We start from the raw sequence: 12,256 nt of genomic DNA, 5'->3' as shown, positions 1-12,256 counted from the left end.
CTCCACTGCTGCCTTTAATTTTGTCCGTTTTGCCTTCACAAGTTACTAGGGTGAATTTGGCCTCCTTTAAGAGGCTTGCTGCTTTCCTTCACGCTCTTTCATTCAGGTTTCTGGTCAGAAACACAAAGACATGACCAGAGGTTAGCATCACATCTTGACAGTTAGCATTGCATTTTTCTCATCAACAAGAGAGAAAATCACCATTTTCCAATAAAAGGCTATGCCCCTTGAAGATTGCCATTATTGATAAGGCAGAATAGAAAATGAACCTCTAAATTGGTCATACTAAATGAATCACTATCTTCTGAAACTTTTCTTCCATAATGCTAATCTCATCCCCCACCCTCCGTGTTAATCTCCTGACTTAAACTGACTTGAATCTCATAAGAACAGTGTAGAACAAAATGAATAAATTCCCCAGGGGGGAAAGAACTAACCACAACATTATCTATTTAAGATAATAGAAGAACTGAAAGAGCATTGTTGGCATCCTTGCATGAAATGTAGTAATGTTTGAAATATAGCACTCTAAGAAAGCTGAAATATTGTCATAACAAGAAATGCAAATATATCATAGGCATGCTGATTGCATAAAATCAGTGAATTCTCATTATGTGAATGTGCCTTGAAAAAATTGCTAATTCTAAATGGGTGCTAGCTTTGCTTTACTGAATTTGTAAAGTAACCTAAAACCATGCTTAAAAGGTAGAATTTGACTTCACAGATTTGACCTTGGGCCCAATTTACAGTAATGATGGGGCAATATCTTGTGGTGTCATCTGGATTACTTTGAGTTTGTGGAGTCTAGAAAAGTATATAGAGTTCTCTGGGGCTGCGTTCATTCTCTCTGGGCAACCGGGGTGTGTGGATTCAGGAGGTGATAATGCCCTCTTTGGTGGAGGAGGTACGCTATATGACTTGAACATGATGGCGTTGTGCATACTCCTTTTTTAATAGTTAATTTTGTTAAGAATTACAATTACAAAAATAAAAACTAATACAAACTGAAAAAAGAAAAGAATAAAAAAAATAGTATAGAAAAGAAAAGAAAAAATAAGAACATAGTAAAGAAAAAGAACTATATAAAGAAATTACTTCCCCTTCATCACAAGTATAAACAATTTTAGTAAATTATCACCTTCTCTTAAAATACAACAAATGGTCTCTTCTTCCCATATTCCATCTCTTATCTATAAACAAATCCTTAAAGACTCACCATTTCAGTCCTGATCAGCAAAAGTCCATTAAGTGTTACCAGAGATAACAATGTATCTATTTTAACCTTAATCAAATAAACCAACTTTACATTCCTTCCTTTTATTTTTAAGAATCTTAATCTTTGTTCCCTTCAAATAATGTCCTAGAACTTGATTTCTTTTCATTTTTTGTCTCTTCTCACAAAATTCTTCCAAGTTTTGACAAGCCTCTTTTGTAAATCCAATATAGGAAAATTATCTAGGTCACTCTCTTGGTTTATTATTTGTATATCCCTTTTAATCATTAAGACATCAGCTGCTTTCTTTGTACGTCCGTGTAGCATCCTTTTCCATATAATTCTTGCAGTTGTCATTTTTAAATCCACTTTCACATCAGTCTCAATCTTGTCAGGTAAAACTTGTTCCTCTTTCATAACATCTTTTAAACACAATCTCTCTATAGAGGCAGACACTCTTAAAATTAACTTCTGGGTCCATTGTTCAAAAATATCCTTCATCATGTCCAATATTAAAATATTTTGTTTCATTCTGTATTAGTAAGCCAAATTTAAGTATTATTCTCCTTTAATTGTAACCTTTAGTTCCTTCTGGTTCCCTCTAGTGTCCAACCTTCAAAGTCTCATCCTATCATTTCTTTTTTAAGAGAATTTGAAACAAAAGCATTTCCACAGGAAGGACTCTTGTAATTAATTCCAAAATCTTATTTCAAATCCATCTGGACCCTCAGTCTGTTTGTAGCATCTCTTGATCATCTTAGATAACTTCTGCCCAGTCTCTGATTTTCCCTTTTGGGGGAAGATTTTGGAGGTGGTAGGGCTTATAATTCGGAGGATTCTTGATTATCTGCCCCTTAGTCAGGATTCAGACCTGAATATGAGACTGATACTGGTAGATGACCTTTGCTGGGATCTGTATGGAGAGAAGGGATCCTTCATGATTTTATTTGACCTTTCAGCAGTGTTTGATTCAAACAATCCTGTTGATTCCAACAATGAGGGTTGGAAGTCAGGGCATCATTTTATGGTGGTTCTGTTCCATTCTGAATTGGTGGTTCCAGTTGGTGGTAATTATGAGTGAGTTATCAAGCCTGTAGTTGCTCCAGTATGGGGTAAAACAAGGCTCAGCATTCTCACCAGTGTTATTCAACATCTACATTGGTTTGGGGTGAGGTGTCATCAATATTCTAATGATATTCAATTATATATTGCCATCACAGGCCAAACTGGAGGTGCAGTGCATGCTCAAAGGTTCTGAACAGTTCTTTTCAATCAACAGGAAATATCAACCAAACTTTATGGAGGAGAATATGAGACACAACTGGTAGAAGAATTTGAGAACTTGAATTATTACTTCAAATTTTGAGACTTCTCTTTCTGTTCTCAGCATAAGAAATTATCAAAGTTCTTGTGATGCCACAAAATCAGAATAGGGGTGAACAAGAGATCTGAAACAGAAGCATCAGTGCAAACAATGCATTCACTTTGAGCAGTTAGAGCAGTCAGATCATTTGTAAAGCTCATGTGCCAGCTTCAAATTTTTCCCCAGTTGTTTCTGCATGTACATGCATGCACAGCTACTTCACTTTGCTGGTTGTCCCAGCAGAAGTGTGGTCTATGTTCATGTGCAATGAGAATTGGAGACAAAAACTGGAGCAACATGAGCCTTACAAAGGATGTTACAGTTCATCCATTCACTTTTACTTTCAGATCACTGAGACACATTCACCTTCCACCTTCTTTAGGTTCTACCTAGTCCAGAGACTAGATAAGTGCAGCCACGGCTTGGTGCACACATAGCCTTGATCAGTAGGGGAGGAATTAATTAGAAGATACACTCACACACTTCCATCAGAGATACAGTTCAGGACCTTAGGCAGTAATGAAATGCTCAAGGGAGCACACAGTCTCTCTTAACCTACAGTAGCTTTATGACAATTCCTTAAGCATTACACATACACAGAGAGAGATGCAGGCACATACTCATTTGCTCTGTTACAGAACTGGCCAGGTGATGCATGAGGTTGTGGAAGACAGGAATGCTTGGCATAAGTTGATGGCAGTGTGCCCAAATAAAGGTTTTCTCACAGAAACCTGCACAGCTCTGCCTTTTATCCTTTGCCAGCATTTCATCATGTCACCTCAGCTGTCCTTCTGTTGGCAATTAGGTTACCGAGTCAAACATGACTTGCTGCATGGTGGTTAACATTTTTATCTCTGGTTGCTGTCATCCAGTTCTTGTCTGATTTCAAAGTTAACATTCTTATCTCAGCTAGTGTGCTTGCTTGGCCACATATTTCCATAGGGTCAAATTTGGGGCATTCTACTCCATCTGCTTCTCCCAACATTTTAGTTCTTGTAACAAGGTAGGATGTGAATACTTTAACTTTTTAAATAGAGTTATTTTGTTCATTTTGCAAAACACCTCCTTCAAATGCTTTGCACTCCGTTAGAAAATAGTTGAGCTGCTAACAGTGTTATTCTCTGTATATAGATTGTAATACTACGTATATGAATAGGTCTTGGCTTCACTTTATATAATTATGTAACTTGCTTAAGACTAGTCCAGCACTCAATTTCTTTTAAATTATACAGAGGTGAAGAAGACTTTCCCCCATTCTGGAATAGCAAAAAACACTGGGAAATATTTGGCTGTAATTTTCCGAGCATCTTTCAGTGAGAAATGCTAGCTTGTTTTTAAAAGGTTAAAACAAGATTAAAAAGAGTGTTTTAAAAATGTTTACTGTTTGCAAAATAGTCCCATAGTACCTTTAAATACATACAGTAATTAAAAATAAACCAATTTTGTTTGATAGAAACCCTTAATCACATTCCAGGTGTCCATAAAGTACTGTGAAATCTGAATGCTGATTCAAACAAAGTATCTTTTTCTCCACTGAAAAACATCTGGATATGAATACATGTTGAAAGATAACAGATGAAGGCCATATCAATATGGATTCCATAAAATAGATAACACAAGCAGGAATGGGTGGAAGACTAATCTGTTCAAGAATCATACTGCCAAAACATGGGCAAACATACAACCAATGACATTTTCCCCTAACACTTCCTACTGCATCAGAATCACTGTAAATATTTTGTCGGTAACACTCCTCTTAGCTTGTACTATCCAGAACAAGATGAATTTCTAAATCAAGTTCTCTAAAACACATAGTTACGGCAACAAGCAGAGGAGCTTCAATGAGTGGTTGCTCTGGATCTGGTCAAGTTCTCACTGCAGACCCCCAAACACCACTGCTTGAACGAAATTCTTCCACTTGTGGTCCTATAGTCCCTAGAGCTTCCAGTCTCCTCGTCTGCCGGGCTAAGTCATCAGAGGGAAGAGGAGCATCTAGCCGGTCAAATTCATGAAGATGGAAACGAGTTGCCAGTTGGTTCACCATTCTTTTGAGGGCAAGGAAGGCAGTAATAACTTGGAAGACAAGAAACACTACAAAAATAATGTTTACTGCTCGTTCCAAAGGTTGAATCTTTAACCCTTCATTTAAAAGTAGGAAAAGAATTAAGGGCACTTGCAAAAGGAGACTCAGGAGCCAAAACCCAGCTAGTTCAGGAACCTATAAAGAGGGGGGGGGGGGAAGGAATCAGTACATTATATCATCCTATCAACATGACAATTCATACAGAGCACAGAAAATCTATTGCTCTGGCTTTCTACACCAGTGTCCAAGATATAAAGATAGAAATTCAAGAGTCTCAATTATTTCAGTGGACAGTTTTTCAGTGCTATAGTACAAGAATCAGATTTCGTGTTTTTTCCTCTGCAGAAAAAGCTTTTTCCATTCTTGTTGTTATGACTTGAAGACAATTCTGTCAGTGAAATGAAGCATCGTTCCTAGACTTTTCAGGCAGACATCTCAGCCAGCCATCATTCTCTATATAGTTTCAATGACAGGGGAAGAAAACACAAACAGGATGGAAGGCGGATAGGGGAAGAGTCAGAAGAGATACAAGTTGCTTGTTTGTCTCATTTCAAGAGCAAGTATTGCATCTTAGCTACCCTCAAGAGCTGCAGATGGAAAATGCTATCAATCACTTTCTTTAAGGTCTTGCTCCCTGTCAGGGGCTTTGATTTGAAATAGCAGGCTCTGGACAAGTAGCATCTTGGGAGCTAGGAGGAAGCAGAATTTAGCAAAAGCCAGGACAAAGAGACTTAGAGGGGAGAAAGATAATAAATAGCTATACACTAATTTTACATATGAAGGCCACAGCTGAATACAAACTGTTAAGACCTTGGATCAACACATTGAATTACCTTCTATGTAACCTGTAAAACCTAGCATGATTCTTTTCATTTACCAGGAAAATACATTCTGCACATGGGCAGATTAAGACCATATTTAATTAAACTTTATGCTGGACAACACAATTTTAGACGGCTATTGAAATTACAGGCAGAATGCTGGACTAATGGAACACAGTGCATTTTTACAAATGTGGAGTCCTTGGTGCTCTCAGAGCCTTGTTGTTTTCTTGCAGACATTTCACTGCCAGACTAGGCAACATCTTCAGTGCAAAGAGGGAGTGGGCCTTGCTCTCAGTTTATATACTGTGGCTTGCCCTGCTTATGTTGGTGGGGGTGTTGTTCTCTCCTTAGGAGTTTTTTGATTGGGCTGTTTGCTGCTTGGCTGACTGACTGAGTTCCTTGATTAGGGTGTATTGTGCTGTTGGATTGTTGATCTGGTGTTAATCCTAGTGCTGATTTTTGCATATTTGGGTGTTGGTTGCTGGCAAGGGAGTGTACTGGTCTTTTGGCTTTTCTATTGTCTCTTTTGAATGGCATGTAAATGTTGTTTACCTCTATGAGTCTGCTGCTTGGTCTGAGTGCCAGGCTTCCAGGAATTCTCTGGCGTTTTTGGATTAGGATGCTCACAGTTTCCCAGTTGAAACTATGGTTGAGTCTGTCCATGTGTTGTGAGATTAAGAAGTCCTCATCGTGTCTTCTGACTGCTAGTGGGTGTTTGTGGATGCGCTCTGCTAGTCTTCTGCCTGTCTGTCCTACGTAGTGGCTGCTACAGTCTTTGCACTGTATGTTGTAAATAACTCCTGTTTTTTCTTCTTGGGCTATTGGGTCTTTTGGGTTGCTTAATATGTTTTGAAGAGTTTTAGTTGGTTTATGTGCTACAGTGATGCCATGCAGTTTTAGCAGTCTGTTGGTAGTTTCTGAGATGTTTCTGATGTATCGTAGTGTTATCCTTTTCATAGTTTCTATTGGTTGGGTTGTAGTAGGTTGGGTGGTGAGGCACTTTTTGATAAGTTGAGTGGGTATCCATTTTGTTGGAAGATGCTGTACAGATTGCAGAAATGTCTGCAAGAAAACAACAAGGCTCAGAGAGCACCAAGGACTCCACAGTTCAACCCTGAGCTACAAATATTCACTTCGATGTTTACAAATGTTTAATAAGAACCAAGTCACACTGAGTTCAGTGCAGCCCCCATCTAAATCTGTGTTACACAGCAAAGCAACACAACCACAAGTCCAGCATTGTATATAGTCCCCTGAAAGACTTTCAAAGTTGTTAATAAATTGTGATTTTTAATGTGACTGAAAAAGAAAAAATATTAAATAGAGGAAAACTTTATCAACTAAATTTAATTTTAATTAATGTTATATGTAAATGAAATCAAATTCCATGACTCTCAGCATGCCCTCAAACACCAAGTGTTGTCTTTGCTCCCAAAAATGCTGCTGATGTTTGTTTTACAGATACACACACACCCACACAGGCTAGAAACCAGGAGATCGTGAGTTCTAGCCTTGCCTCAGACAAAGCTAGCTGGGTGACTTTGGGCCAGTCACTTTCTCTCAGCCCTAGGAAGGAGGCAAGGGCAAACCACTTCCAAAAAACCTTGCCAAGAAAACTACACGGACTTGAACAGGCAGTCTCCAAGAATTGGACACGATTGAATGGTGTGTGTATATATGTATGTATCTATGTATGTATGTGTATACACACACACACACACACACGTACACATACATACATACATGAAAAGGTGAAAGGTCCCCTGTGCAAGCACCGAGTCATGTCTGACCCTTTGGGGGGATGCCGCTTTTGTGATGTTTTCTTGGCAGACTATAGCAGGGTGGTTTGCCATTGTCTTCCCTGGTCATCACCTTCCCCAGCAAGCTGGGTACTCATTTCACCAACCTCGGGAGGATGGAAGGCTGAGTCGACCTGAGCCGGCTACCTGAGAATCCAGCTTCCGGTGGGATTGAACTTGGGTCGTGGAGTTTTGGTTGCAATACTGCTGCCTACCACTCTGCGCCACACAAGGCTCTACATACATACATACACTCTCTAAATAATTTTCATTTTAGTTCCATGTTAATTTTTAAACATTTCACTTTTAAACATTACAAATACTGTTTCAGTATATTATTAACTCTTAATGTATTTCAAGAATTCAGAGGACTTTGTTCTTATTTAAGTAAGCCGCACCACAGCTGTGAAATTAGGAACAATAGTAAACGCGTATATTGAAAGAGCCAACAGAACTTGTCAAGCTTTGAGTCTGTTACTACAGAAAAAGTATGAAATAGATACAGGAAATATACAATTTTTCTTTATGTTTGATATTTCTGTTCTCAAGGAAATCAGCATGATTTGAATGTTTAAAAAAGGATCAAGAAGAGATGGAAAAAATTATATGCAAGTTAGCTTAAATCCATTATGTCTCCCTATCATAGAATTCATATTCTTGGAAGTCAGATGGTACATAAATTTAATATATAAATAAATATTTTATAGGTATCAACAAGAATGATGCGGTGGCGCTGCGGGTTAAACCGCTGAGCTGCTGAGCTTGCCGATCGGAAGGTCGGCGGTTCGAATCCACGTGACGGGGTGAGCTCCCGTTGCTAGTCCCAGCTCCTGCCAACCTAGCAGTTCGAAAACATGCCAATGTGAGTAGATTAATAGGTACCACTTCGGCAGGCAGGTAATGGCATTCCGTATAGTCATGCCAGCCACATGACTACAGAAGTGTCTGCGGACAAACGCCGGCTCTTCGGCTTTGAAATGGAGATGAGCACCGCTCCCTAGAGTCGGACACGACTGGACTTAATGTCAAGGGAAACCTTTACCTTTACCTTTACCTATCAACAAGAATATAGAGAGGAATGTTCAAATATCCTCTGACGAAGTCCCTCATTAAATTAATTCACTATGAGGTAAGAGGACCACAGCTCCCACAGACCGGTAACTGGCTAAAGAAAAGGAAACAGTAAAGGTAAATGGATCATTTTTGAACTGGTGACAGAGTCAGAATGAATGCTGAGATTGATTTTTTAAAAGTTGTTTACATATGGTGTGGAATTAGAGTAGTTTGCATCACTTGTTGAGATGGGCAGCTATAGAAAATAAATAAATAAATATTAAGCATTTGCCGCTTATAGTAAACTTTTAGGATAATTTAAAAAAAGGGAATTTCTCCAAACTGTGGGAATGGGTCTTTAAATAGCAAATGTGGTGTAAGCAGTTGAAGGTGATGCACACTGGCTCAAAAAATCGAATGGCTCATACATCTAATGGGATCTGAGCTGGCAGTGACTGATCAGGAAAGGGATAGATAGTTCAGTGACAAGGACAATACAATGTGTGGATACTGTTTAAAAAAAAGGCAAATTCAGCCCTATCTTAAGGGCTTTCAAACTCTCTAAAAGACTTTACAGTGGGTTGGTACCTCAGACAGTGGTCATCTACTGTACCTCTGACTCTGTCTCTTCACTTAGATGACAGAGTGGAGCTGGCAGACCTCCCTTGCCTAATGGACCCACAGACAAGTCTGTTTGGGCCACTTAAGATGGTCAACTAATTACATTTAAATTAATTTACATTAAATTAACATGCAGAATAATTTGGGACTGCTAAAAGGAGTTACTTCTTTGCATAATGCATAGTCAAACTGTAGAAGTTTCTCCTTGGGCAAATTCATAGAGGATTGATCTACCGATGGCTATGCATACCTTAAACCTGAACCATCAGCAAGCAACAGAGGAAGAAAGCTGTTACCTTTCTGCTTGAGCGATGATATGGAAGGGTAATGATGGTGTGTGATGATGTCATCATGTGACATCACAGTTTGCTAGAAACTGCTGCCTTCCTGTCCACATTTGTGAGCTTCCCGAACACACAAACACTGCAAATCAAGCCCAGCCTGATGTTCATATGAGCACATAATTTTCTTGACAACAGAAATGGTTTGCCATTGCCTTCTTCCAGGAAGTTTTTCCAACTTCCTAGCTAGCCTACAGCTTTTTAATAGCTTGGTGGTCTCTCATCTAAGTTAATCAGGAATGGTGTGCTTACTTTCTTTTTCAGATCAACCAAGGTCAGCTAAGTGCTACTACACCTGGCTGAATTAAAAACAAATTAGATTCAAAGTTGGTCCTGAATTCGAACTATAAATTTTCCAATGTTTTGTCTGTTTCAAAGCACTGTATCCATTTGCTTAGAAAGGTGATTAAGTATGTGAAGCAAACTTACCTTCTCCTGCAAATTTCCCATGTATCCAAGGTACAGACGTATAACCTCAATTAAAGATGTTAATATAATGCTTGTCACAAGGATGAATTTGTAGTAATCTGGTAAGACTGAATACTAGAATTGAGAGGAGAATGGAAAATAAATATTCCGCTTGTACAAATTAATTTTATGTGTGAAGTTGTCTTTTGGTAAACCAAATCTCATTGAGAAGACAAACTTATTTTCTGCAAACTTACCTACTTCTCAATCCATCTGCATCAAATGTATCACTCAGACTATTCTCCGTGGAAATCATTTTGCATAATTACAGGGGTGTGGTAAAAGGCAATAACCGATCTCTCTTGCAGAAGGTGTCAGAAAACAAGAATCACAAAACTCAAAATGGTGGTGCATCTATTGTCTTCAGATCTTACCTTCAGCTGCAACATGGCAATACTGCTTGCCCACCAGAAAGGGAAGAACCAGAGGTTGAAATACAGGGACATCTGTAACGGCAAACTGGAGACTATTTCATTATCTGAAGAGACAAAGAGAGGAAAGCAGCCATGAGGAACCTGAGCGGTACTGCATATTCTGCTGTCAGGGACAGCTACTCTCTAGACCTCAGTGACCTCAACACACGTCTACAGGCTCGCACTGGAACAGTGGCTTCTAAGGAACTGCCATTCTGTATGTCACACCGACATGTTTTTGAAACTAACTGCGTTGGCCTGTGGAGCTGAAAGGGAGAATGGTCTGCATTTGCCCTCTGGTTGTACGATGTGCCCCAAATGGTAACAATTTTCCGTAAGATGTAGCTTTTCTAGACTAAATACTGTCATTATCCTTAGTTCTCATCCGGGGCTGCAGCACAGAGGTTATCGTCTGCTTTGCACGCTGAGGGTACCACGACTCCAGCTGGTCCCTCTGGCAATAGTGTCGTGTTAAGAGACAAAATGATGGCTGAAAGCGAAGAGGAACTGAGGAGCCTTATGATCAAGGTGAAAGAAGAAAGTGCAAAAGCTGGCTTTCAGCTAAACCTCAAAAAAACCAAGATTATGGCAACCAGCTTGATTGATAACTGGCAAATAGAGGGAGAAAATGTAGAAGCAGTGAAAGATTTTGTATTTCTAGGTGCGAAGATTACTGCAGATGCTGACTGCAGTCAGGAAATCAGAAGACGTTTAATCCTTGGGAGAAGAGCAATGACAAACCTCGATAAAATACTTAAGAGCAGAGACATCACACTGACAACAAAGGTCCGCATAGTTAAAGCAATGGTGTTCCCCGTAGTAACACATGGCTGTGAGAGCTGGACCATAAGGAAGGCTGAGAGAAGGAAGATAGATGCTTTGGAACTGTGGTGTTGGAGGAAAATTCTGAGAGTGCCTTGGACTGCAAGAAGATCAAACCAGTCCATCCTCCAGGAAATAAAGCCAGACTGCTCACTTGAGGGAATGGTATTAAAGGCAAAACTGAAATACTTTGGCCACATAATGAGAAGACAGGACACCCTGGAGAAGATGCTGATGCTAGGGAGAGTGGAAGGCAAAGGAAGAGGGGCCGACCAAGGGCAACGTGGATGGATGATATTCTAGAGGTGACGGACTCGTCCCTGGGGGAGCTGGGGGTGTTGACGACCGACAGGAAGCTCTGGCGTGGGCTGGCCCACGAAGTCACGAAGAGTCGGAAGCGACTAAACGAATAAACAACAAGAGAAAAAAAGGAACGTTTGAATATTTTGTATACTTTAAAGGATTGGGTTTGAAGGGTGGGGTGGTTTGGAACAAGGAGTAGCCTTCCGAGTTCTCCAGAGCCCAAACGCTCCAAGATGCATCGCCATCCTTGAAACCCCGATCACCGTCTCGCGATCCCTCCACGTTCTGCCAGGAAGTCTGGCAGCAGCTCCGCAGCAGCCACCGCGTGGATGGCGACGGTGCTGACGCCGCCATCTTTGTAGCTGGCACAACGCCGACGCCACTCCCTCACCCGGAATGTGGTTGGCGTCGCCTCTGTTCTCAGGTCCCGTGCGGTTGTTGTCCGTAAAAACAGTTCGGCTGAAAGAATTCAGCCGCCTTCTCACCGGCTCCGGCAAAGACATGGGGCGATGCGATCGGCCGCCCGAGAGCCGTTGCTAGGGCAATGGGGTGTGGCTGAAATTCTTGACGCAGCGTAAGCACAAGCCCTGTCGCCCGGGGGAATTGCCGCGCGTTCACAACTTCCGGTTCCGATGCTTTGACCAACACCGGGCAAGAGGGAGGGTCCACACTTGGCGTTCCATTCGGGGCTGCCTTGCTTTTTACAGAGGAAGGAAGGAGGATGGTGCCTAGTGTGTTTTCTGGGTGAGGCGTCTCCCTCCCTGGTTTTGCTTGCAAAAAAAAACTGGGAGCGGGAACGGAAAGAAGAAATAGAAGGCTGGCAGGCATTCCTTTGGTTCGCTTCATTTGCAAAGAAGCGCTATGAAGTGTCTGGGCTGCCCTGACGACGCTGCGGACTGACAGCGCTCAGCAACCATTTCGTTCTGTTAAAGATTAAAGAGAAGTTGCAATTC

General features: G+C 40.7%; 1 protein-coding gene across 2 annotated transcripts; it reads right to left on the bottom strand.

The window, feature by feature from the left end:
* Positions 1-4,026: 4,026 nt before the first annotated feature.
* Positions 4,027-11,902, bottom strand: TMEM17 (transmembrane protein 17). Of its 2 annotated transcripts, none has more exons than XM_063316944.1 (4): positions 11,695-11,902; positions 10,140-10,243; positions 9,727-9,840; positions 4,027-4,794 (listed from the first exon to the last, which is right to left on the bottom strand). In XM_063316944.1, the coding sequence occupies exons 1-4, from the start codon at positions 11,804-11,806 to the stop codon at positions 4,441-4,443; spliced, it is 684 nt and encodes a 227-aa protein (XP_063173014.1). In that variant the 5' UTR covers positions 11,807-11,902; the 3' UTR covers positions 4,027-4,440. The 2 variants fall into 2 exon arrangements, with proteins under 2 accessions (XP_063173014.1, XP_063173021.1); XM_063316951.1 differs by lacking the exon at positions 11,695-11,902 and adding an exon at positions 10,428-10,656.
* Positions 11,903-12,256: the final 354 nt, after the last annotated feature.

Source organism: Candoia aspera, chromosome 1 (genome assembly GCF_035149785.1).
Source record: "Candoia aspera isolate rCanAsp1 chromosome 1, rCanAsp1.hap2, whole genome shotgun sequence".
Taxonomy (NCBI): Eukaryota; Metazoa; Chordata; class Lepidosauria; order Squamata; family Boidae; genus Candoia; species Candoia aspera.
Note: the sequence above shows the minus strand (reverse complement) of the source record. Positions and strands in the feature narration are given on the sequence as shown.